Here is a 26,964-nt window from a genome sequence, read left to right on the forward strand (position 1 = left end):
TGCCTGACCCATTGAGTTCGTCTAGTGTTTTGTATGTGTTCCTTTGGATTTCCAGCATTTGCAGGTTTTCTTCTGTTTGTGAACCTACTAACCCATACATCTGTGGAACATGGGAGGAAACCTGAGCACCTGGAGGAAACCCATGTGGACAAATGGAGAACGTACAGTACATACCCCTTACGGTGGGAATTGATCCCGGGCCACTGGCACTATAAAGCAATGTGCTAACGGCTACACTACCACGCCTCCCCTTGAGCTGAGTTTAGCCTTTCTGGTTCTAGCATCCTGCTGCTGCATTCCACCCCATGTTTTCTCCATTTGAAGTCCCACTGCTTACTTCTTATCTGAGGTCATAAACAGCACCGTCCAAAACCTGTGACCTACAATCCAGGAGGAGAGGAACAACAGACATTAGAGTACGGTCTGCAAGTTCTCCACACCATTCTGACATGGAGATATTTTGTTGTTCCTTCCTTGTTGCTTGGTTTGAATTCTGGAACTGCTCAGCCCGCAGCCCCTGAGCACCAGCAGTTAAAGAGGCAGCTCAACACCACCTGTTAGGGTTGAGAATTTAATACTGTCCTTGCCAGCAATGCCTATATCTCATAATTGAATAATAATAAATCTGAGGAGACTTGGCAAGATTAGTGCAAGTATGTCAGTGAAAGGAATTTAGATTTGATCCAAATGCAGGAAATTCTGGAAAATTCAGCACGGATTTTGGCTGTTCTGCCTTTCCCCATATCAGAATCTGTTCGCTCAGGGATACCACTTCCTGCTCTATTATCCACTTCTGTCTGCTTCCCCAGGACTCGGCTTGCTGACTTGCACCACATCACTTTCACCAGAAACTGTCAATGAACGTCAGCAACACCATATCAACTATAGTAAAAAGCCCGGAGGTCCATGAGTCAGTCCTCGTTAGGGGATCAGAGGTGAAGAGGGTCGGTAAATTTCTTGGTGTTAATATATCAGTCGATCTGTCCTGGAATTAGCATGTAAGTGCCCTCACAAAGGAGGCACAACAACTTGCTTAGATATTTGCATTGATTCGGCAAGTCACCTAAAACTTCAGCAAACATCTATAGATGCACAGTGGAGAATGTCCTAACTGGTTGTACCACAGTCTAGTATAGGAACACTAATGTCCAGGAGTGGAAAAATCTGGAGGGGATATTTGATAGCTATATTAAATTTTGAAGGATATAGATAGAGGCTTTTTCCACTGAGGTTAGGTGGGGACCACAGCCAAAGGTCATGGGTTAAGGGTGAAAGGTGAGAAGTTTAAGGGGAACTTGAGGGGAAACATCTTCACTCAGAGGGTTGTGAGATTGTGGAATGAGCTACAATTGCATGCGAGCTTGATTCCAACGTTTAAGAGAAGTACATGGAAAGTAGGGGTATGGAGGGCTATGGTTCCTGTGCAGGTTGATGGGAGTAAGCAATTAAAATGTTTTCAGCGTGGAAGAGATGGGCTGAAGGGCCTGTTTTTGTGCTGTACTTACTTCCCTGTGATGGAAAATGATGGGCACAAAGAATTCCTCACCTTTGAGCACATTTACATGGATCGCTGAAACAAGAAAGCAGCATCCACCGTCAACAACCCCACCTCCCAGGCCATACTCTCTTCTCCCTACAACTATCAGGCAGGAGGTAAAGAATCCCACACCACCAGGTTCAGGGACAGTTATTACCCTACAGCCATCAGGCTCCTGAATTGGCACAGATAATTTCACTCACCACAACTCTGATTCCACAATCAGGCTCATTTTCAAAGACTCAACAACTCATATTCTCAGTGTTATTTATTTTGTTATTTGCACAATTTGTCTTCCTTTGAACATTGGTTGTTTGTCAGTCTTTATGTATAGTTGATCATCAATTGTATTCTATTTCTTTATTATCATATAAATACTTGCGAGAAAATGAATTTCAAGGTAGTAGATGGTAACTTGTGCATACTTTGATAATTACTTTAACAATGATTTTGAACCAGTGATTCCTCCTAGTAAGTTCTAAATTTCTTTTCCCCATTCCTTCCTGGCTTTGTCCTTCACTATCTCCGTAATGACTTCCAAACTATAATACTTGTGCAGCTCCAGTTCCAGCCTCTTAAACACTCTCCAGATTTCACCCCTTTGTCACTGGTAGTCATGTTTTCAGCAATCCATGGTTAAAATTTCCTCCTTACAGATCTATGCACTTGTGTCATAAGACTATAAGACAGACATCCCACCTCTCCTGGAAGTTCCAGGAGTCTCCCGCATATTAATAGTAGCTCCCTGATGCCCACAAATTATATACAGTGTCCCAGAAATTGATATTTTTGTGAGTGAGCGCAGGAGTGAGAAAGCAAGGGCAAGAGAGCGAGTGAGAGAGAGAGAGAGAGAGAGAAAGAAAGAAAGAGAGATCTCCCAAAAAAGTCAGAGTGGCAGAGTGTTCCAAAAAAAGAAAATATAAAATGTACATCACCCCAAACTACACTAAAGTGTACTCCTGCCTAATAGGGGTCAAAAATAATGACAGTGTTGCTCGCTGCACTGTTTGCAACAGTGACTTTTCTATTGCTCATGGTGGGTTAAAATGTAAAAGACATGTTGAGGTGAGTTTAACGGGTGTCATTCGTTCATTAGCATAGCGAACGTTATTTGAACTAGCTGGCTAGCTGCTAAGGAGCTACTCTATTGCAGACATCCCACCTATCCCAGAAGTTCCGGAAGTCTCCCACAAATTGATGGTGCTACCTCCCTGAAATGAGTTTTTGCAAGGTGGGATGTCTGATAAGACATAGAGTAGAATTGGGCAAATGGCCTGTTGAGTCTGTTCAACCCTTTAGTCTTGGCTGATTTATTTTTTCTCTCAACCCCATTCTCCTGCCTTCTCTCCCTAACCTTTGACATCCAGACCGTTCAAGAACTTATGAGCTTCAGCTTTAAATATACCCAATGACTTTGCCTCCACAGCCTCACTCTGGCTAAAGAAATACCTCCTCATGTCTGTTCTGAAGAGGCTTGCTTGTATTCTGAGGTTGTGCAGTCTGGTCCTAAACTCTCACTATTGGAAACATCCTCTCCAAGTCCACCCTATCTAGGCTTTTCAATATTTGGAGGAATACCCTCAGCAAAGTATTCCTTCAAGCCTAATCTTTTGCAAAGCATTTGATTGTCTCGTATCTTCTGTTCTGGCCCAATATTGACTCTTGTCTGATAATGTTCCTGTGAAGTGGCTTGTTAGTGCATGTTTGGCTATTGTTGTCCCTGGCATTTGATTTCATGCTTTGATAAATAAGCATTGTTCTGCTGACCTATTGCTGACACGTTTGCTCTGTTTTTGACAGTTTTACAATGTGAAAGATACAGCCCAGCCTGTTGAGGAAGAAGTTGGACCCTTCACCAAACTGATAGAAGCGTTAGGATTCACTGGACCTCTGAAGTACAGCAAATGGGTACTGCTTTTGTTTTATACTAATGCATGTGGGAGATTTTGGAAGTTGTGCGGTCTCTCCTTTAAAAAAAAGTGGGTTCTAACACTGTGGTGTTCAGAATTGGATTTATTAACACTGACGTGTATGCTGTGAAATTTTTTTTTATGGCAGCAGTACAGAGCAGACATAGAATGAATATAGATTACAAAAAGAGATCATGCAAAACAAAATGGACTAATTGGGTTGTGTTCATTGACCATTCAGAAATCCGATGGTGAAGGCAAAGAAGCTGTTTCTGAGCCATTCAGTGGGATCTTCAGACTCATGGGTGGCCCAGTAGCGTAGAGGTTAACGGGGTGATTTTCAGGGTTCGGTTCCTGCAGCAGTCTGTAAGGAGTTTGTATGGTCTCTCCATCGCCATGTGTGTGTCCTCTAGATCAGGGGTAGGCAACCTTTAGCGCAAATGATTTTCTAGCATGTGTTATTCATTAATTTGAGGCAAAGCATAACTAGATGTATTTAAATGGATAATTCCCATATTTCAAGTTTTTTATGGCATTTATCTAATATAAAAGTGGATAAGTCTCCGGGTCCGGACAAGATATTCCCTAGGACCTTGAGGGAAGTTAGTGTAGAAATAGCAGGGGCTCTGACAGAAATATTTCAAATGTCATTAGAAACGGGGATGGTGCCGGAGGATTGGCGTATAGCTCATGTTGTTCCATTGTTTAAAAAGGGTTCTAAGAGTAAACTTGGCAATTATCGGCCTGTGAGTTTGACGTCAGTGGTGGGTAATTTGATGGAAAGTATTCTTAGAGATGGTATATATAATTATCTGGATAGACAGGGTCTGAATTAGGGACAGTCAACATGAATTTGTGCGTGGAAGGTCATGTTTGACAAATCCTATTGAATTTTTTGATGAGGTTACTAAGAAAGTTGATGAGGGTAAAACGGTGGATGTTGACAAGGTTCCACACGGAAGGTTAGTTAGGAAGGTTCAATCGTTGGGCATTAATATGGAAATAGTAAAATGGATTCAGCAGCGGCTGGATGGGAGACGCCAGGGAGTAGTGGTGGATAACTGTGTGTCAGATTGGAGGACGGTGTGTAGCGGTGTGCCTCAGGGATCTGTACTGGGTCCAATGTTGTTTGTTATATATATTAATGATCTGGATGATGGAGTGGTAAATTGGATTAGTAAGTATGCAGATAATACTAAGATAGGTGGTGTGGATGATGAGGTAGGTTTTCAAAACTTGCAGAGAGATTTAGGCCAGTTAGAAGAGTGAGCTGAAAGATGGCAGATGGAGTTTAATGCAGAAAAATGTGAGGTGCTACATTTTGGTAGAACTAATCAAAATAGGACATACATGGTAAATGGCAGGGCATTAAAGAATGCAGTAGAACAGAGAGATCTAGGAGTAATGGTGCATAGTTCCCTGAAGATGGAATCTCATGTGGATAGGTTGGTGAATAAAGCTTTTGGTTTGCTGGCCTTTATTAATCAGAGTATTGAGTATAGGAGTTAGGATGTAATGTTGAATTTGTATAAGGCATTGGTAAGGCCAAATCTGGAGTATTGTGTTCAGTTCTGGTCACCGAATTATAGGAAAGATGGCAATAAAATTGAGAGAGTACAGAGGAAGTTTACTAAAATATTGCCTGGGTTTCATCTCCTAAGTTACAGAGAAAGGTTGAACAAGTTAGGTCTTTATTTTTTGGAGCGTAGAAGGTTGAGGGGGGACTTGATAGAGGTGTTTAAAATTATGAAAGGGATTGATAGAGTTGACGTGGTTAGACTTTTTCCATTGAGGAGAAGAAGAAGAATATTGTCATTGTTGTGGAGCAATGAAACACAGTTTAGCAGCTCAATGTTTTGCAGCATGACGAAGAATATATACATAAAATAAACTCTAAAACCTCAGGAGTGCAGTCCAAAATTAATAATATATGGGTGGGGGGGTAGGACTATTGCATACCTGCCATTCCTGGAAGTGTGATGCATTTAGCTGCCGCCGTCTTAGGAGGGGGGCAGGAGAAGGGAAGGGGGCGTTATACATTTCACTGCTTGTGGGTAGAAGCTGTTAAGGAGTCTCTTTGTTTTCGTCCTTAGTGCTCTGTATCTCTTCCCAGAAGGTAGAGGGGAGGGAGAGAGAAACCGGGGAATTATAGACCGGTTAGCCTAACGTCGGTGGTGGGGAAACTGCTGGAGTCAGTTATCAAAGATGTGATAACAGCACATTTGGAAAGCGGTGAAATCATCGGACAAAGTCAGCATGGATTTGTGAAGGGAAAATCATGTCTGACGAATCTCATTGAATTTTTTGAGGATGTAGCTAGTAGAGTGGATAGGGGGGAACCAGTGGATGTGGTATATTTGGATTTTCAAAAGGCTTTTGACAAGGTCCCACACAGGAGATTAGTGTGCAAACTTAAAGCACACGGTATTGCGGGTAAGGTATTGATGTGGATGGAGAATTGGTTAGCAGACAGGAAGCAAAGAATGGGAATAAACGGGACCTTTTCAGAATGGCAGGCGGTGACTAGTGGGGTACCGCAAGGCTCAGTGCTGGGACCCCAGTTGCTTACAATATATATAAATGACTTGGATGAGGGAATTAAATGCAGCATCTCCAAGTTTGCGGATGACACGAAGCTGGGTGGCAGTGTTAGCTGTGAGGAGGATGCTAAGAGGATGCAGAGTGACTTGGATAGGTTGGATGAGTAGGCAAATTCATGGCAGATGCAATTTAACGTGGATAAATGTGAAGTTATCCACTTTGGTAGCAAAAATAGGAAAACAGATTATTATCTGAATGGTGGCCGATTAGGAAAAGGGGAGGTACAACGAGACCTGGGTGTCATTATACACCAGTCATTGAAAGTGGGCATGCAGGTACAGCAGGCGGTGAAAAAGGCGAATGGTATGCTGGAATTTATAGCGAGAGGATTTGAGTACAGGAGCAGGGAGGTACTACTGCAGTTGTACAAGGCCTTGCTGAGACCACACCTGGAGTATTGTGTGCAGTTTTGGTCCCCTAATCTGAGGAAAGACATCCTTGCCATAGAGGGAGTACAAAGAAGGTTCACCAGATTGATTCCTGGGATGGCAGGACTTTCATATGAAGAAAGACTGGATGAACTGGGCTTGTACTCGTTGGAATTTAGAAGATTGAGGGGGGATCTGATTGAAACGTATAAAATCCTAAAGGGATTGTACAGGCTAGATGCAGGAAGATTGTTCCCGATGTTGGGGAAGTCCAGAACAAGGGGTCACAGTTTGAGGATAAAGGGGAAGCCTTTTAGGACCGAGATTAGGAAAAACTTCTTCACTCAGAGAGTGGTGAATCTGTGGAATTCTCTGCCACAGGAAGCAGTTGAGGCCAGTACATTGGCTATATTTAAGAGGGAGTTAGATATGGCCCTTGTGGCTATGGGGATCAGGGGGTATGGAGGGAAGGCTGGGGCGGGGTTCTGAGTTGGATGATCAGCCATGATCATAATAAATGGCAGTGCAGGCTCGAAGGGCCGAATGGCCTACTCCTGCACCTATTTTCTATGTTTCTATGAAAACAGGTGATGTCCAGGATGAGTGGGATCCTTTGAAATACAAGTAGCCTTCTTTTGAAGTCTGCCAGTATAAATGTCTCTGAGGGAGGGTAATGAGAGTGGGGAAGATTCAAACAAGAGGACATAGGTTGAGAGTTAAAGGACAAAAGTTTAGGGGTAACATGAGGGGGAACTTCTTTACTCAGAGAATGGTAGCTATGTGGAATGAGCTTCCAGCAGAAGTGGTTGAGGCAGGTTCTATGTTGTCATTTAAAGTTAAATTGGATAGATATATGGACAGGAAAGGAATGGAGGGTAATGGGCTGAGTGCAGGTCGGTGGGACTAGGATAGGGTAAGAGTTCGGCATGGACTAGAAGGGCCGAGATGGCCTGTTTCTGTGCTGTAATTGTTATATGGTTATCTGGCCCACTGTCCACTCATTAATACGCGACCCGGCCCACAGAGGCAAAAAGGTTGCCGACCCCTACTCTAAACGCTCTGGTTCAGTTTGTTTGTTTATTCAGTGATACAGTGCGGAATAGGCCCTCACTCACACATGCCAAAGATGTATGGGTTAGTAAGTTGTGGGCATGCTATGTTGGTGCCCGAAGCTTAGCAACACTTGTGGGCTGCCCCCAGCACTTCCTTGACACAAATCGTGCACCTCACTGGATGTTTTGATGTACATGTGACAAAGCTCATCTTTAATCTCAATCTTTAATTATAAATAAGGATCAGACTCATGTTTGTTATCACTGACAATTGTCATGAAATTTATTGTTTTGCATCAGCAGTATACTGCAATACTATAAATTAGAAGAAATGTATATATTTATAGTCATTAAATAAGTAGTGCAAAAATATTGAGGTACTGTTCATAGATTTATTGTCTGTGCAGAAACCTGATAGTGGATGGGAAGACACTGTTCTTAAAACGTTAAGTATTTGTGTCTTTAGGCTCCTGTACCTCCTCCCTGATAGTAACAATGAGAAGACGGCATGTACTGGGTTGTGGGGGTCCCTATTTATGGATGCTGCCTTTTAATGACATTGTAGAGTGAGGTCAAGGATCCATCTTATCGTACAAGTAGTCTGTTCAATAGTCATGGGATCTTGTTTTAAGGTTTCTTTTGGAAATTTAGTACCACGGCGATCACTCCCTTCATGCTGCATCTGCACCATTGATCTCGACTTCGGTCTTGGTCTCAGTGAAATGGAGTCTAAACATCTGATGTTGCCAGGCTTCCAGCCCACTGAACTGTTGTTGGTGTTGCTTGATGCTCGCCAACTGCAAACTGACAGTACAGCCTGGAGTGCAAGAAGAATCGCATTCTAACTGAGTTTTCCGATAAACTGGGTAACTAACTTCCAGTTCAAAAGTATATTATTGATTATATAGACATTCAAAATTGCCCCAGGGGAAATAGTGCAGACTACATGGTAGGTAACGTCAACATAAGTCAAATATGAAACAGGTGTGCCAACACAACAAATATGTTGTTGTCAAACTGTCAGTGGCTTAAGTATTAAAGCCTATGTTTGCTCTAAGACTTGTCCTCACAGTATGACACGTGCAGATTGGAGGTGTGTAATAAAGTGGCCACTGAGAGTATTTCTGTGTTTGTGTCGTTTTCTGCTGCTATAGCTCGTCCACTTCAAGGTTCGACATACGCTTCAGAGATGCTCTTCTGCTCACCACAGTTGTAACACATGATTATTTGAATTGCTGTCGCCTTCCTGTCAGCTTAAACCAATCTGGCCATTCTCCTCTGACGTCTCTCATTGACAAGGCATTTTTGCCCACAGAACTGGATGTTTTTTGTTTTTCACACCACCCTCTATAAACCCTAGAAACTGTTGTGCGTGAAAATCTCAGGAGATCAGCAGTTTGTGAGATACTCATCCCTCCCCATCTGGCACCAACAATCAATCCATAGTCAAAGTCACTTAGATCACATTACTGTCCCATTCTGATGTTTGGTCTGAACAACAGTTGAACCTCTTGACCATGTCTGCATGCTTTTATGCATTGAGTGGCTGCCACATGATTGGCTTATTAGATATTTGCATTAATGAGCATGCGTACCTAATAAAGTGGCCACTGAGTATATTCTGATGAAATAACTGGAGTCTAAATTCCACAAGATTGATGTTCTGTATGAAAACGATGATGAGTATAAATTGCATACAGGGAAAAGTAGATTTAAGACATCATGTAGCATTGTTGGCCCAGCTCTCTAAGCTGGAGCGATAATTTATGGGCATACTAGATCTGGACATAAAATTGAAATAGTTAACAGATGATGAGTGCAGCTAAACTATGGGCAATATATGACTAGTAATAAATCAGACGAAAAGCTTACGCTAACCAGGGTTCAGTACCTAGAATGTCAAGTGGCGATTTGGTAAAATTTTACAACCAGTTGAGATCTATTTGTTTGTGCGATGATGTTGCTGGTAAGGCTTAATATGTGAGGAGTGTTTGATGGCCCTGCACTTGTAATCACTGGAGTTTAGAAGAATGAGGGCGGAATCTCATTGAAACCTACTGAGTATAAAAAGACTTAGATTAGGGGTTCCCAACCTTTTTTAAGACATGGTCCAATGCCATTAAGCAAGGGGTCTGTGGAACCTCTCGCCTAGATAGAGTGAATGCAGAGAGGATGTTTCCTAAAATAGGTTCTTGATTACTAAAGGTGTCAAAGGTTATGGGCAGAAGGCAAGACAGTACCATTCAGAGAGGTAATAAATCAGCCATGATGGAATGCGGAACCGACTTGATGGGCTGAATGGCCTGAATCTGCTCCTATGTCCTGTGGTCTAATTGAGTTTATTGCCCAAACCTAATGTTCCTTTGACCAAAGTGACTTGCTAAGCCTTCTCAGAGGGCAGTCATCCATACTGGTAGGCCTGGTGTCAGAAACAAGCAGGACTGGGCAAGGATGGTAGATTTTTTTCCCCTTGAAAGACATTTGTGAGCCAGGTGTGTTTTTACAGCAGCCTGGTCATTTATGTGGTCACATTACTGAAACTAGCTTTTCATTCCAAATGGACTTAATTATCTGAATTTAAATTCCAAGTCACGTCTCTGAATCAGGAATCCAAAGTCAAGGTAAGTTTATTATCAAAGTATGTGTATGTCACTATATACTTCCTTGAGATGCAATTTCTTGCAGGCATTTATAGGAAAATAAAGAATTGAAATAGAATTTCTGAAAACTATGCATAAAGAAATTGACAATTACCTTTGTGGCCCTCTGTTGGTCAGGGTCGCAAGCTAAGGTGTTAACAATATGGAGAGCTGCTGTCCATGCAGCAAGTTCCCCCTCTGTACGCAGCTGATGAATCTAAAGGAAATACAGAGAGCGATACTGCTTGGCACCAGCAGAGTCACAGGAGTTCCGGTCAATGTTGAACTCAACATTGGACTGCCTTAGGGACTCCAGCTCCGGATTTTTCCTCAGGGTTTACTCCCGTAACCTTCTCCATGAGTGGGTGTAGCCTATGGCAGCAATAGGAATAAGCTCCCATTACCTATTAAATGTTCCCAATGGCTTGCATCTCAAATAGCCTCTGACAACCAAGCGACCTCCTCGCCTTCATGTGTGGTTTAGCTACTAAACCCAGTAAAACATTTCCACTGACAGAAGGAGGTGGGTTACTGGCGCCTTAAAACCAGTTCTTTCGGGCAGATGGGGCTCGTTAGCTGTGGCTGGCAGTGCATCTAGGAGAAGGAAGTCTGATCTCAAGCCTCCTCTGCCCTGCGGCTATACCCACTCATGGAGAAGACTAACAAACAACCAATGTGAAAATGAAGACAAAATGTGCAAATAAAAGAACATTGAGAATGAGTTGCAGAAAAGAAGACAAACTGCAAATAAAAATAAATTACCAAACAAACAATACTGAGAACATGAGTTATAAAAGGTCCTTGAAAGTGAATCTGTTGGTTGTAGAATCAGTTCAGAGTTGTAGGATAATGCTCTCAATATTATTTATTATTATTATTTTGTTTTTCTTGTTTGTATTTGCACAATTTGTTCTCTTTTGCATACTGGTTGGTTGTCCCTCTTTGTTGTGTGTGGACTTTTCATTCACTCTGTTGTGTTTCTTTGTATCCACGATGAATGACTGGAAGAAAACGGTGACATACGTACTCTGATAATAAAATTGCTTTGATCTTTGAATAGCCTTGCCTGAACCTGGTGGTGTAGGACCTAAGGCTCCTGTAACTCCAGCCCGATGGTAGTACCGAGAAGAGAGCATAACCTGGATAGTGAGGCCAGTTTCTATCCAGGTAACTGGCATGTTATGCTGTAATGATGTAGATCAGGGGCTCCCATACTGGGGTCCACTGACACCTCATTCAATGCTAGGGGTCCATGGCATAAAAAAGGTTGGGAATCTCTGATAGAGATAGAGAAGCACTATTTCTGCTTGCTGGGACAGCATTGGCTAAACATTACACCCAGGAATGAAGCACAGATGAGAAAATCTGCAGATGCTAGAAATCCAAGCAAGACGCACACACACAAAGTGCTGGAGGAACTCAACAGGTAGGGCAGCATCTATGCTGAAGAGTAAACAGTCGAAGTTTCGCACCAAGAACCTTCATCAGGACTGGAAAAGAAGAGAAATCAGAGCAAGAATGTGGGAGGGAGGGGACGAAGAATTACAAGGAGGCAGGTGATAGGTGAAACTGGGAGGGGAGAGGGGTGAATTAAAGAGCTGGGAAGTTGAGTGGGGAAAGAGATAAGGGCTGGAGAAGGGGGAATCTGACAGGAGAGGACAGAAAAAGGGGAAGGGGAAGGAGCACCAAGGGGAGATGATGGGCAGGAAAGGAGATAAAGTGAGAGGGTGATAGGAATGGGGCAATTACACGATGATGAATTAAGGGGCCCCACCATTCGGTCATACACTCCTCCTGCTGCTGCCATCAGGAAGAAGGTGCAGGAGCCTCAGGACCCACACTACCAGGTTTAGGAATAGTTATTACCCCATAGCCATTAGGCTCTTGAACCAGAGGGGATAACTTGACTCAATTTCACTTGCCCCGCTGTTGAACTGTTCCCACAACCTCTGAACTCACTTTCAAGGACTCTTCATCTCATGCTCTTGATATTTATTGCCTATTTATTTATGATTATTATTATTTTTTTTGTATTTGCGCAGTTTGTTGTCTTTTGCACATTGGTTGTCTGTCCTGTTGGATGTGGTCTTTCTTTGATTTATTATGTTTCTTGAATATGTCCACAAGAAAACAAATCTCAGGGTTGTATATGGTGACATATATATGTACTTTGATAATAAATTTTCTTTGAACTTTGAACTAAACTAAATCTTTTGTGTCTGCACATAATTCCTATCTGTCCATAATCATGTATGTCTAACAACCTCTTAAACACCACAGTCGTGTCTGCTTCCCGTCACTTGCCAAGGCCGTTCACTCAAGGCACCTAACACTCTTTGGGGGGGGGGGGGGGGAGGGAGCTTGTCCCATACAGTTCTTTTAAACTTGCCACCTCATGTTAAATGCATGTCCACTAATACTTGAGCAACATGCATAGAATGCTGGAGGAAATCAGCAAATCAGGCACCAGGAGAGGAATAAACAGTTGACATTTCAGGCCAAGACCCTGCATCAGGACTTGCTGAGCTCAGATTCAGATTTGTTTACCACATGTACATCAAAACATACCGTGAAATGCACCTTTTGCATTAACAACCAACAGATCAAAGGGTGTGGTGGTGGCAGCAGCCCATAAGTGTTGCCACACATTCCATCGCATGCTTACAGTGTTCAACACAACACACAGTTCAGAACACAAGCAGCAACAGAACAAAAGAAGACCAGAGCAAAACAAGCCCCTTTTCCTCCCCTCCCAACCACTCATTCACACAAGCCTCAAACCCCAGGACAGGCTGCCTCCAGGTCTCTAGTCTTTGGCCCCGGATTCTTAAACTTGCAGGTGCCTCTAGCATGTTCTGTGTGTTGCTCAAGATTTCCAGCACCTGCAGAATCTCTTGTGTTTAACTTCTATTACTTGACATCTCTTCCCTGGGGAAAAGATCCTGATCATCTAGCCTATATATGCATTATAAACTTGTATCTGGCCTCCACTCAGCCTCTAAAGCTTTATAGAAAACAAGCCATTTGTCCAACCTCTCCTGATAACTAATATCCTCTAACCCAGGCAACAACCTCTTGTGAAAGGCTTTTAATAGAGAGGAGCTATGTAGTCCCAAATTCCTCCTTCCCTATTCAAAATGGCAAACTTGTGTTCATTCTTTACTTTATATTTTAGGATATATTTTTAACTGGATGGAAAATGAACGTCTGCTGCATTCACCATCTCCAAGGCAGAATCAGCCAAGAAGTAAAAGAGAGGTTTAGAGAAGAATCTAGAAATAACAAAGTATTAAAGGAAATCTTTTGTAAAAATCTAAAGGCTTTATTCAATGGTGAGGAGACTTAATAAATGGGAAATATAAACAAAATTATACCCAGATGGGTTATGGATCTGATAGGAATCAGAATTAGGTATATTATCACAGGCATATGTTATTTAGTGGCAGCAGTTACAATTCCAGACTTATAAATTAAAATAAACTGCAAAATAAAGACAAATAATGAGATAATGTTCACTGATTGTTCATAAATCTGATGACGGAAGGGATGAAGTACACTTCACTGGTACTGTGCTGTGCTGTATTGTTCTAACCACTAAGAATCCGTGCCACCCTCTGACTGCACAGGTTTCCTCTTGGTGCTCCGGTTTCTTTCCACATTCCAAAGACGTATGTTGGCTCGTGAGTTGTGGACATGCTATGTTGGCACCCGGCGTGGTGATGCTTGTGGGGTGCCCAACACTGATTTGATTTGACAGAAAGGAGACATTTCACTGTCTGTTTTGATCACTTTGATATGCATGTGACAAATATAGATAATCTTAGTGACAAATAACACTTATCTTTAAGGGCTGAATGGCCCCTCTTCCCTACGTTTCATTACAACCTCAGAACCGGCTCCTCTCGTTCACTTTAGACCCACCTGCATAAACACTGCCACAGTTCCTCAAGTATCAGATTATTTACATGGGGGAATGAAGCTGCTGGAAAGGGAAGAACAGTTTGTAGTGAGCTTTGTACAAAGAAAACTGCACTAAATTTTTCTCATATTAACTCCGCTTACAGTGGCTACATGTGGATGTGATTGGCCAAAAGGCCTGCTCCTATGCTGTTCTGTGTTCTAAGAGCTGACGTTGGTGACCGACTATAGATAATTATATAAAATCCTTGTGTTAAGTTTATTGGGTTAAGCAAGGCTCATTTAGATCATAAGACCTAGGAGAAGAATTAGGCCATGTGCCCCATTATGTCTGCTCTGCCATTTCCATAGTGGGTGATGTATTATCTCTCTCAATCCCATTCTTCTGCCTTCTCTCTGTAACCTTTGACACCCTGACTAATCAAAAGCCTGTCAACCTCCGTTTTAAATATACCCAGAGACTTGGCCTCCACAGCCGTCCGTGGCAATGAATTTCACAGATTCGCCACCCTCTGGCTAAAGAGATTCCTCCTCATCTCTGTTCTAAATGGACGTCCCTCTATTCTGAGGCTGTGCCATCTGGTTCTGGACTCACTACAAGGAACATCTCCACATACACTCTATCTAGGCCTTTCAATATTCAATACGCTTCAGTGAGATCCCCCCAATTCTTCTAAATTACAGGGAATAAAGGTCCGGAGCCGTCAAACGATTTTCATGGGTTAACACTTTCAAATCCCGGAATCATTCTCATGAACCTCCTCTGGACCCTCTCCAATGCCAGTATATCTTTCCTTAGATAAGGAGCCCCAAACTGCTCACAGTACTCCAAGTGTGGTCTAACCAATGCCTTATAAATCCTCAGCATCACATCCTTGCTCTTATATTCTAGTCCTCTTGTAATAAATGCTAACATTGCATTTGTCTGCCTTACCACTGACTCAATCTGCAAGTTAACTATTAAAGAATTATGCACGAGGACTTTCAAGTCCTTTTGCTCCTCTGAGTTTAGAATTTTCTCTACATTTAGAAAAACGACTCTGCCTTTATTCCATCTACCAAAGTGCACAACCATATGCTTCCCTACACTCTTCTGTCTGCCACTTCTTTGCTCATTCTCCCAATCTGTCCAAATTCTTCTGCAGACTTCCTGTTTCCTCAAAACTGCCTGCCCTCTACCTATCTTTGTCTGTAAACTTGGCCACAAAAGTCATTAATTCTGTCATCCAAATCATTGCCTTAAAATGTGAAAAGAACTGGTTCCAATACTGACCCTTGCATATCACCACTAGTCACTGGCAGCCAACCAAAATAGGCCCTCTTTATTCCAGTTCTTTGCCTCCTGCCAGTTGGCCAGTCTTCTACCTATGCTAGTATATTTCCTGTTAAGCAGCCTTATGTGTCACCTTGTCAAAGGCTTTCTGAAAATCCAAGTAAACAGCATCCACTGATTTTCCTTTGTCTATCCTGCTTGTTATTTGTTCGAAGATTTCCAGCAGATTTGTATGGCAAGATTTCCCCTTAAGGAAACCAAGCTGACTTTGGGCTGCTTTATCATATGCCTACAAGTACCCTGAAACTTTATCCTTAATAATGGACTCCAACTTCTTCCAAACAGCTGAAGTCAGGCTAACTGACCAATAATATCCTTTCTTCTCCCTCCCTTCCTTAAAGAGTAGAGTGACATTTGCAATTTTCCAGTCCTATGAAACCATTCCAGAATCTAGTGATTCCTGAAAGATCATTACTCATGCCTCTATAATCTCTCCAGCCACCTCTTTCAGAATCCTGGAGTGTCGTCCATCTGGTCCAGGTGATTCATCTACCTTCAGACCTTTCAGCTTTCCAAGCACCTTCTCCTTAGTAATAGTAACTAGACTGACTTCTGCCACCTGACACTCAAATTTCTGGCATGCTGCCAGTGTCACAAAATTCTTAATAAGTTTGTCTGCCATTTCTTTGTTTTCCCATTACTGCCTTTCTAGCAGGATCTTCCAGCGGTCCATTATCCACTCTTGACTCTCCTTTGTTCTTTATATATCTGAAAAAAAGACTTCTAGTATCCTCTGATAAAAACTTGATATTTCATCTTCTGACTCATGCTTTTTTTTGGTTCCCTGCTGTTGGTTTTTAAAAGATTCCCAGTCCTCTAATTTCCCATTAATTTTTGCTATATTATTTGCCTTCTCTTTTGTTTTTATGCTGTTTTTGATTTCCCTTGTCAGCCAGTATTACCTCATTCTCCCTTTAGAATACTACTTCATCTGTGGGATGTACCGATTTCTGTATCTTCTGAATTGCCCCCAGAAACTCCAGAACTGTTCTGTCGTCATCCCTGCTAGACAACTTCAGCCAGCTCCTCCCTCATGCGTCTGTAATTCTGTTTACTCCATTGTAATACTGATACATCTAACTTTATCTTTTATCTCTCAAACTGTAGGGTAAATTCCATTATATTATCATCACTGACTCCTAAGGGCTCCTTTACCTTAAGCTCCCTAGTCAAACTTGGTTCATGACGCAACACCCAATCCAGAGTTGCCATTCTCCTAGTGTGCTTAATCACAAGCTGCACAATAAAACTGATCTCCTATAGACTACACGTGAAGTGATAACGCTGTAAATTTCTGGCAGTCTGTTTCTCTTCCATCTTAATTTTTCACTTATCAACTTTCTTCCAATGTATTCTTTTTGCAGAAAATTAAGATTGCTGGTCTACGCATGTACGCGTGCTGTGTGGAGAAAATAGACTACGAAGAAATCTTTGCAAGTATGTACAGTCAAAGGGGTTCTGTAGCATATTAACCTAGGCTCTATTTAATACTTGCCTTTTTATTAATTCAGTATATAGAGTTGCATTTTGAAATTGTCTCCTGAGATCCAAAGTCATATCCCATTCTACCAATGTCAAGCATTCTAAGGTATAATGCTGAAAGAAAGCCCCCAGTTACAATGGTTTCCTGTCTTTTACAATATAATGGAAGCTTAAAATTACTAAGATATTAATGGATTAAGTAGATGGCCAAAATCAGCACAGGCTGTCCCCAGGTAACGAATGGGTTCTGTTTTTATAGTCGTTCATAAGTTGACTTTGTACATAAGTTGGAAAAGTAAGCAAAGGTATGCTGTGGTAACCCAAGCAGTATTGCAATGAATGGCTACAAAAGCACATAAGACTGATTAAAAGGGAATATTTACTAAAAATTGAGAAAGAAAGGAAACTATTTCTGATGGTTGTAGGAAAGAACATATCTTGAACTTTTGAATTTAGCTATATTTTGGGAGATCATTCATATGTAATGGGTGTCGATAAGTTGGAGTATGGTAACCCAGGGTGGCCTGCATAGAGGCACAAGCACATGTTCAACTACTTTTGAAATTAAAAGGAGAGGGAAGAGACTTCTCTGAGTGATAAAGTGAGAGGCAGTAGAGCACCTCACTGCTTCATTGGTTTATCCAGGTATCCCATCCACATCTTGCAAATGGAGACGGCGCTTGAAATCTCTCTTAGAAATCCAAATTTTTAAAACACGCGCTTGAAGGTTAAAAAGGAACTCAGCAGATCAGACAGCATCTATGGAGAGGAATAAATAGTTTGACATTTTGAGTTGAAAACCTTCTTCAGGACTGGCAGTCCTGATGAAAGTTCTCAACCTGAACTTTGACTGTTTATTCCTTTCCGTAGATGCTATCTGACCTGCTGAGTTCCTCTTTAACCTTCAAGGGCGAGTTTTAAAAATTTGGATTTTCAAGAGAGATTTCAAGCACAGTCTCCCATTTCCAAGATGTGGATGGGATACCTGAAAAGGCCATGAAGCAGTGAAGTGGAAGAGCCACTTGGAATCGTTTCAGAGTAGGAAGGGAATGAGGCACTCAATGCATGGCCAGATCAGTAGGTTTGATTCATGAAAAGAGCACTGGCCTGCTGGGCTAATCATCCCTTCCTGTTCCTAAAGTTTCTTACGAGATAGAATTCCTGCAGAGAGCTGTGTTGCAGCCAAGCAGGCAATGAAAACAAGGTCAGGAAAAGTCACTTACACTTTTTCTTCCTTTTTTGGAGTTACTTTGTAACATTGAAAACATTTGGTGGGACTCCTGAGAATTTGGGTTGTGGATATTGAACTCTTTTATGTCGTTTGGCTACTGTTAACTCTCCTTTTTTTAAATCCATGTCTACGTGATGCATGTGGGAAGGAGCTCCTTTTTGAGAAGGGCTCTTGGACTGAACCCCAATGTGGTTCAAATTTGTTAGTTGAGTTTGGATTGGATGAATGGATTCAAACCAATTGGGTTCAGGTTGGGCATGTTGTACAAGCAAAGAAATAGAGAGAAAGACAGGGTGACCGTCCAAAATCAGGCCCCTCGTGCCAAACTGTTAAGCTGCCTAGTCCCATCAACCTGCATCTGGACCATAGCCCTCCACATCCTTCCCATCCTCGTACCTATTCAAACTTCTCTTAAACGTGGCAAGATGAGGCCACCCTCAAGTTAGAGTATTTAGTATTTCGTCTGGGTAGCCTCCATCCTGATGACATGAATAACGATTTCTCCTTCTGCTTTAAAAAAAAATTCTCTCCTCCTCTCTTCTATTCCCCACTCTGTCTTCTTACCTCTTCTCACTTGTCTATTACCTCCTCCTGTGTCCCCTCCTCATTCCCTTTCTCCTATGGTCCACTCTCCTCTCATATAGATTCCTTCATCTCTAGCCGTTTACTTTTCCTACTCACCTGACTTCACCTATCACCTTCCAGCTATCCTCCTCCTCCCCCCCCACACACATTTTATTCTGGTGTCTTCCCCCTTCCAGTACTGAAGAAGGTTGTTCTTGGCTCAAAATAGCTGTTTATTCGTTTCTATAAATGCTACATGACCTGCTGAATTTCTCCAGCATTTTGTGTGTGTTGCAAAGGATTAAATTGACTATCCAGCCAAAAGGCTTGTTACCTAAAAGAACTATAAATAAGATAAATCAAATTATAACACTGATGTCTGCCTGTCTCTCCCTTTGAATCCCTCACACTCCTCAAAGGTTTAGACTTAATTGGGGTGCAGTTTTAGGATTGGACGGTGCCAGTTGACTTCCTTGTTTCCCAGCCAGTGGCCCTGATTTCACTATGAACCTGAAAACTGTGTGTCTGCGATGAAGCAAAGAGTGTGTTGAATATGATTTGAATACTTAACCATTCTCGCAGAGTATTCTGCTGTAATTCTACACTTCGTCACAGAGAGCATCCTCACATCAGCCATTACTGTCTGGTTTGGTGCAGCATCCTCTCACAGTATATGAACATTACTGCAAACTGCCAGGTCCGCAGAAAAGATCATTGGCTGCAGTCTACCATCTCTGCAGGACTCATATGTGTCCAGGACAAAGAAGTGGGTGGAAAAAATTACTGTGGACACTACCCATCCTGCAAACTGCCTTTTCCAAAACCTCCCTTCGAGAAAGTGCTGTAGGGCTATTAAATATAAATGCTTCACACCATTTTAAAAGTTTCTTCCCCCAGGCAGTTAATCTGATCAACCATTCTAGCTATCCCCCACCCTTCTATTACCCCCATCACTACACTGTACTGTAAATACTTTAAACCACTCATTATAATGCTATTTACATTGTAAATTCATGCTGATAGATGCACATTTTATTCCATATCTGTACTTTAACCTCTAACTTTATATTTTATGTAATTCTTTATTCCTTATAGTTATTGAATGTTTATTGTTGTATGTCATGCCCTGACCAATACACCACGACAAATTCCTAATGCATGTTAATGTAAAGTTGATCCTTAATCCTTACTCTGTAGACCTAGAAGTTCAATTTCTCCCATCAAGTGCCTATCTGGTTCTCCTTTCACAAGCCCTTTTTGCCTTGTTATCCACTACCTCCCAGCAGTGAGTTTCAGGTTAGAGGTGTTTAGAGTTCAGAGTTCAGTTCCGGCGCAGTCTGTAAGGAGTTTATATGTTATCCCTGTGAGCCATGTGGGTTTTCTCCAGGTGCTCCGGTTTCCTCCCACAGTCTAAGGACGTACCTGTTAGTAGGTTAATTGATCATTGTAAATTGTCCTTTGCTTGGTTAGTGTTAAATAGGTTGGTTGCTGGGCAACGTGGCTCATTGGACCAAAAGGGCCTGTTCCACGTTGTATCTTTAAATAAATAATAAATGCTTCCTCCTAATTCTCCGCACAGCAACACCCCTCCCTAAATTATCACACATCACTTTTGTCAGTCATGCACCTCTTTCACATCTCCTATCACCCTCTTTTACTTCAAAGCGAACAAGCCCAACTAACTGCTGGCATGATGCAATTCGTCTAATTCGAGGGCTAAGTAAGTGTGGACCAGGGGATTAAAGTTGGCACTGTCTTCGACTCTGGATAAATGCCTAGAGCTACTGACGGAAATATTAAGAGTGGCAGCTTTAGAGGAACCTTCTCTAAATTGAGCCTTGCAGTTGCAGTGTCCTTGCATGGTCCCTTGTAAAGAAACACACCTTTCTTTTACCAGCATTAGGTAACAGAGGCCAAGAGAAAGCAAGACTGTGTTAGGATAAAGCACAGAATTGGCCTGGTGTCGAAGAATTGCACAGTGCTTGATCCACATGACTGCTTTACTAATTAATTTCACCATTCCTGTATAATATTACCTTTCATTTCTACATCCTGAGAAATCAAACAGTTTTTTTTAAGACCCAAGAGGTATCTCCATTTGGTTTTGCAATGACTTATGAGGTTAACGTCATTTTGTGTTCTGAACACCTTCCTGTGGTTTTATAATGACTGCATCCCTCCATTCCAATTTCTCTTATTTGTCAGCAACCTTAAGCGCTCTGACTCCTGTCCCCAAGTTGCCTTTATTATTAAATTTTGCAGTGGCCGTGACAAGCCATTTAGACTTTAGAAGATGTCACACACTGTCCTTGTGTAGCTCTTGAGTAGCGCCCTTGAGCATAATTGCTTATGCCCCCAGAATCAAAGGGAATTTTTGGAGGGAAAATTTCCAAGAGGTATCTGAGGGGTTAATCTGCACTGTTTTACTTCTACAATGCAAACTTATGTACGGTTCTTGACTATGGTTTCTTTTTATTACCTCCCTGTTATAGTTCCCCCTGTACCAGCCAGACAAAGAGTTGGTAGTAACACACGCAAAATGCTGGAAGAACTCAGCAGGTTAGGCAGTATCAATGGAGCGAAATAAAAAGAAAATATTCTGGGCCGAACCCCAGCTGTTTATTCCCTCTATAGATCCTGCCTGACCTGATGACTTTAAATAGATTTGAAAACCATTAGATCAAAAACATTAAGTGAAAAATGTATGACTTTTCATAGATTTGAAAACCATTAGGATAGATTAGTTCCTGGGCCAAATGTGATATACCCCAGGTTACAATGGGAAGCGAGGGAATAGATTGCTGTGTCTTTGACAATGGTCGATATGTTCTCAGGGACCACTGCAGTAGTACCGGATAATTGGAGGGTGGCAAATGTTATTCCTTTGTTGAAGGAAGGGAGTAAGGATAAACCTGTGAGTCTTAGTTCAGTTGTCGGCGAATCACTGGAGAAGATACTCAGAGACAGTATTTACAAGTGTTCAGAGAAGCATAGTCTGATGAGAGATGGTCAGCATGGCTTTGTGAGGGGCTGGTTGTTCCTCACGAACCTGATTGAATTTGAGGATGTGACAAAGCACATTTAGAGTATTGGATGTGGTATATATGGATTTTATTAAGACCTTTGATAATGTTGCCCATGGTAAGAAAGTCGAGAGGCATTTGATTCAGAGAAATTTGGCTTTATGGGTACAGAATTGGCTTATCCTCTTGGTGCCTCTCATGAATTTTATCAATGAGTTTACTTTGGTCAGCTGCTGTTTTGAGTCAGACCAGTTCCGGTCCTGTGAAGGCCCTCTCAATGTGCTGTTGGTAGGGAGCTCTCATGTCTGGACCTATCAACTAGTGAAGAAAAGTCAGTGGATTTTCACTTTCACGGAGTTCACGGTTTAGAGGGAACTCAGAACAGCAAAGTCCTTACCTCTTTAGGTGATGGAGCTGTGAGTTTGTATTGAAGCCTTGACCATTTATTGCAGCACATAAGCACAAGAGATTCTGCAGATGCTGGAAATCCAGAGCAACACACACAATGCTGGGGGAACTCAGCAGGTCAGGCAGCGTCTATGGAAATGAATAAAGAGTCGAAGTTTCTGGCTGAGACCTAGTACTGATGAAGGCTCTTAGCCTGAAATGTCAACTCTTTACCTCCTTTGCTGACCTTATTTTCATTGCCTCCTTGACTGATTTATTTTCTATCTCAACCCCATCCTCCTGCCTTCTCCCCGTAACCTTTGCCATCCTTACTAATCAAGAACCTAACAACCTTCGCTTTAAATACACCCAATGATGGCATCTATAGCTGTCTGTGGCAATGAATTCCACAGATTCACCACCCTTTGGCTAAAGAAATTTCTCTTCAACTTTGTTCTAAGGCTGTGCCCTCTGGTCCAATACTTCCCTACTATAGGAAGCATCCTCTCCACATCCACCCTATCTAGGTTTTCCTGTATCATAATTCTAGCTTTGGGTTATTACTGTCATTAATTCTATTGTGTTTCTTTGAATGCCTGTAGGAAAATGAATCCCAGGGTAGTATACAGTATGGTGACATATACGTACTTTGATACTAAATTTACTTTGAAATTTGTCTAACCGAAACCAAGTAGGAATTTGATTATACCTGTTCCTTGATTGTCACTGTCCATTGCAATGGCTTTCAGTTTGGGACATTCTGGTTCTGTGTTAGCTGATCAGGGCATTTAATCTACATGGCATTACACACTAGCTGGTCCTGCCTCGTTCCTCCACTCAATAACCAATATTATGGTTTCCTCACTTTGAGTTATTTCCCCAATTTTGCTTCTTTTTTAAAATTAATTTTTTTATGCCCTTCTACAAAACCATCAACAAAATGGAGATTTATACAGTGCAAAACAAACGTGTCCAATATATAATTCATAACAATAAGGATAAAGCACCCAAAATAAGATCATATAAAATTAGTGTCCTCCCCACCCTCCCTCTATAAGACCCAGGCCAACCATTTCTATGTATAAAAGAAAAATGAATCGGAGCATTCAATCCCACAGAGCTGTAAGTATATATAAAAAAAGAAAATATAATGCCGACTACCAAAACTATAATGTAATTCACAACAAAAAACCGTAAAATTTACAGCAAAAAAAGCTGAAAGTAAGGGATTGTAGTACAAAAAAAAGGATAAACTTAATCTAAAGAGGAGTTATGAAAGTATTCAAGAAAAGGTCCCCACACCTTATGAAACTTTTATGTCTGAATTAAGAAGTGAATAATGAATCTTTTCAAGGTCTAAGCAGGATGTAATAGCACTAAGCCATTGAGCATGAGTGGGTGGGGCAGCATCTCTCCACCTAAGAAGAACTAACCATCTAGCCAAGAGAGAGGCAAAAGATAATGTTTGACGTTTAGTCAGACTCAGGTGCATGTCTACTTCCCCCAAAGTGCCAGAAAGAGCAATCAGAGGATTAGGTTCTAAGTGGCAATTAAGAATATGGGATAGAGTTGAAAAAACTTCTCTCCAGAATTTCCCTAGACTAGGACAGGCCCAGTACATATGGATAAGAGAAGCCTCACTTCCTTTACACTTTCACAAATGGAACTAATGTCAGGGTAAAACCGTGATAAGTTAATTTTAGACATATGAGCCCTGTGTACAACCTTAAACTGCAAAAGGCAATGGCGAGCACATAAAGAGGTTGAGTTAACTGACTTAAGAATTGTATCCCAAACCGCATCAGGTAAGGAAATATTTAAATCATGCTCCCAGGCAGTTCTAATTTTATCAAAGGGGACACACCTCAAGATCACTAACTTATCCCGAATAGCAGATATTAAACCTTTACCCAGTGGATTAATACAAAGAAACAGGTCCACAATGTTCTTCTCAGGCATCTCAGAAAATTTTGATATTAAGGGGTTAATGAAATGTCTAATTTGAAGATTTCTAAAGAAATGCGTATTAGGTAGGTTAAACTTTACAGACAGTTGTTGAAAAGTTGCAAAACGATTACTTATGAAAAGATCTTCAAAGCTCCTAACACCCTTCCTGTACCAATCATGAAATGTTGAATCCCTCATAGAAGGTAGGAAAACCAATTTTTTGCTTCTAACATAAACAGGTTGTTAGTTACTTCAAAGTCTCATTTCCAAAAGCATGTTTCAAGACGAAGGGAGCTTCTATCATGCACTTTCCACTGATTGCCAGGAGACTTTATTAAACACTCAGTGCCCACTTTATTAAATAGGTAACCCCTGAACTTAATAAAGTGGTCACTGCGTGTATGTTTGTGACTTTCTGCTGCTGTAGCCCATCCACTTTAGGGTTTGACGTGTTGTGCATTCAGAGATGCTCTTCACACCACTGCTGTAACGCGTCTCTATTTGAATTACTGTCGCCTTCCGTTCAGCTTGAACCTGTCTAGCTGTTCACTTTTGACCTCTTTCGCTAACAAGGCATTTTCACCACAGAATTGTCACTCATTTGATGTCTTTTGTTTTTTCCACCATTCTCTGTAAACCCTAGAGACTGTTGTGCATGAAAGTGTCTGGAGATCAGCAGTTTCTCAGATACTCAAACCACCCCATCTGGCACCAACAATCACTTCACAGTCAAAGTCACTTAGATCACATTTCTTGCCCATTCTGACATTTGGTCTGAACAACAACTAAACCTCTTGACCATGTCTACATGCTTTTATGTATTGAGTTCCTGCCACATGATTGGCTGATCAGATATATGCATTAACAAATCCCTAATAAAGTGGCCACAGTGTAGATCAGTTCTTAGGAAGAGTCCTTTTCTGGTTTAGCTAGGATAAAGTTCTAAACTTGGGTTTTTGTTTTTTTTTTGTTAAGCTGAAATAAATGTGTTTCTGTTTGCATGCAGGATGCAGTTTGTCAGACACACTGAGCTCGTGGTTTCTGGTCACACAGCTTCACGTCTGGTGAGTAAACTAGTGTTGAAATATTGTAAGGATCTTGCAAAGAGTCCAGTGTGAAGAAGTAGGAGGCTGCTGGTCTGTTTACACCTGTTCTAACTATTTATTTAATTTGTGGTTGGGCTTTGATCTCAGCACCACTTCCCTTTAACAACCACATGTCCCTTCATTCCTTTCATGTCCAAATATTCATCAGTCTGTGTTGTGACTACAGCCAATGATACCAGCTCCACAGCCCAAGGGCGTAGAATTCCAGGGTTTCACTGTTGGATGCATGGCGTAGGGTTTGGTTACTGCTACCTCATAAATCCAGTGACTCAAATTCGATCCTGTCCTTGGATGCTGTCTGTGTGGAACTTGCAAGTTCTCCCTATAACCCTGCTCCAGTTTTTTTCCACATCTCAAAGACCTGGGTAAATTATTGTCAAAAACAATTTTCATTTCATAATTCTATATCAATCCTGCACATTCCTCATTATGATTTTTGCTTCAACTCTTCCTGCTACCATTTCAATAAGAATAAATCCTAGAATTTTCCCTCGTACTGATCGGTACGTACCTATGGTATTTAATCTCTCTCTCCTTTCTAAACAATTGATTTACATTTGTTATGTTCCATTCCGTGGGAGCCATGTAGAATCTGGGCTATTAAAGAATCTTAAACCATGTATTCATGATCTTCGTTGCTTCTTTCAAAATCTTTGGATGCTATTCTGAAGATTAAAGATGAAGATTAACTTTATTTGACACGTGCACATCGGTACACAGTGAAATGTGTTGCTTGTGTCAGGGATGCGTTGGGGATATCCTGCAAGTATCACCGTGATTCTGGTGTCAACAAACCCAGAGCTTATTAACCCTAACCCTAAATGTATATCTTTGGAATGTAGGGGAACCCACGGCCCCAGGAAGAAACCCACGTGCCCACAGGGAGAGCAAACAAGTTCCTTACAGACAGTGGTGGAAATTGAATCCAGATCTAACAGCTGGCACTGTAAAGCATTGCTCATACTGCTACAATACCATGCCACTTAATAATTAAGTGAAAGATTTTGCGAAACTAATACTTCTGGCTCAGCATTCAATATTCTCCACTATTTCCAGAGGTTTTCCTTTGCCTTCCATGGAGATGGGCACAAACAATTTGTTTAATACTTTGAATAGTTATTTTTTATTTAATACAGTACATGAAACCTATGAACTAACTTATTTACTGTTTGTTATGCCATTGCTGTTTAGGGCAGCAGTGAAGGTCCTGCATCGCTGGCCTTGCTTCAACATGTTAGGAGCTTCCTCTCAGTTTTCACTGCTGTCAGCCATGCAAACCCAGGGTGGAGACTCAGGAACACTGCTGCACTCAGATGAGGGAGGATTCTTCATGGCTGTTTCTGTAACAGCTTTGTTTTACCAGTCAGGGTCATTAACCCTGAGCTGAACCCCCGAACCTGAGAACTGGTGAACCATTCTTAGTCTGGCCTTTGACCTGTTTGGCATGGGTGACCCTACCAAAAGCCAAAGCAGAAAGCCCTGACTCCAGTCAGCATGGCTCTCTGGGTCATTGAGGCACGCAAGCCTCCAAAGCACAATAAGATTGTGGTCCTCTTGGAGGAAAGACGTACAGGTTAGGATTAATAAGTTCTGGACACACAAGGTTGTAGTCCTCTTGGAGGAAATCCATGAACTTTACCTTGGTATTCATTCTCTTTTATATCTTTGCACTGTACTTCTGCCACAAAATTCATGACATATACAGCAGTGATAATAAAATCTGTTTCTAATTTCTCTATCCCTTATTCCCCAGTTAATTTTTCCTGACTTGATGTGAGAAGTTTGCACGTTAACTTTTTTTTCATAAAGCTACAGAATTTTTAAACCCAAAGTAATATAGGAACTCAGCAGCTCAGGCAGCATCTA

General features: G+C 41.6%; 1 protein-coding gene across 4 annotated transcripts in view; it reads left to right on the plus strand.

The window, feature by feature from the left end:
* uqcc1 (ubiquinol-cytochrome c reductase complex assembly factor 1) overlaps positions 1-26,964 on the plus strand; it is a 185,901-nt gene that overhangs the window by 17,710 nt on the left and 141,227 nt on the right. For all 4 annotated transcript variants that reach the window (XR_011883227.1, XR_011883226.1, XM_072244118.1 and 1 more), the window contains 3 exons: positions 3,338-3,445; positions 16,723-16,795; positions 24,999-25,056. Coding sequence is in view for 2 of the 4 variants with exons in the window: in XM_072244118.1 (XP_072100219.1) it covers positions 3,338-3,445; positions 16,723-16,795; positions 24,999-25,056 (239 nt within the window). In the remaining 2 variants the exon portion in view is untranslated. The remainder of the gene's footprint in view (positions 1-3,337; positions 3,446-16,722; positions 16,796-24,998; positions 25,057-26,964) is intronic.

The sequence above is a fragment of the Mobula birostris genome, chromosome 2 (assembly GCF_030028105.1).
Source record: "Mobula birostris isolate sMobBir1 chromosome 2, sMobBir1.hap1, whole genome shotgun sequence".
Classification (NCBI taxonomy): domain Eukaryota; kingdom Metazoa; phylum Chordata; class Chondrichthyes; order Myliobatiformes; family Myliobatidae; genus Mobula; species Mobula birostris.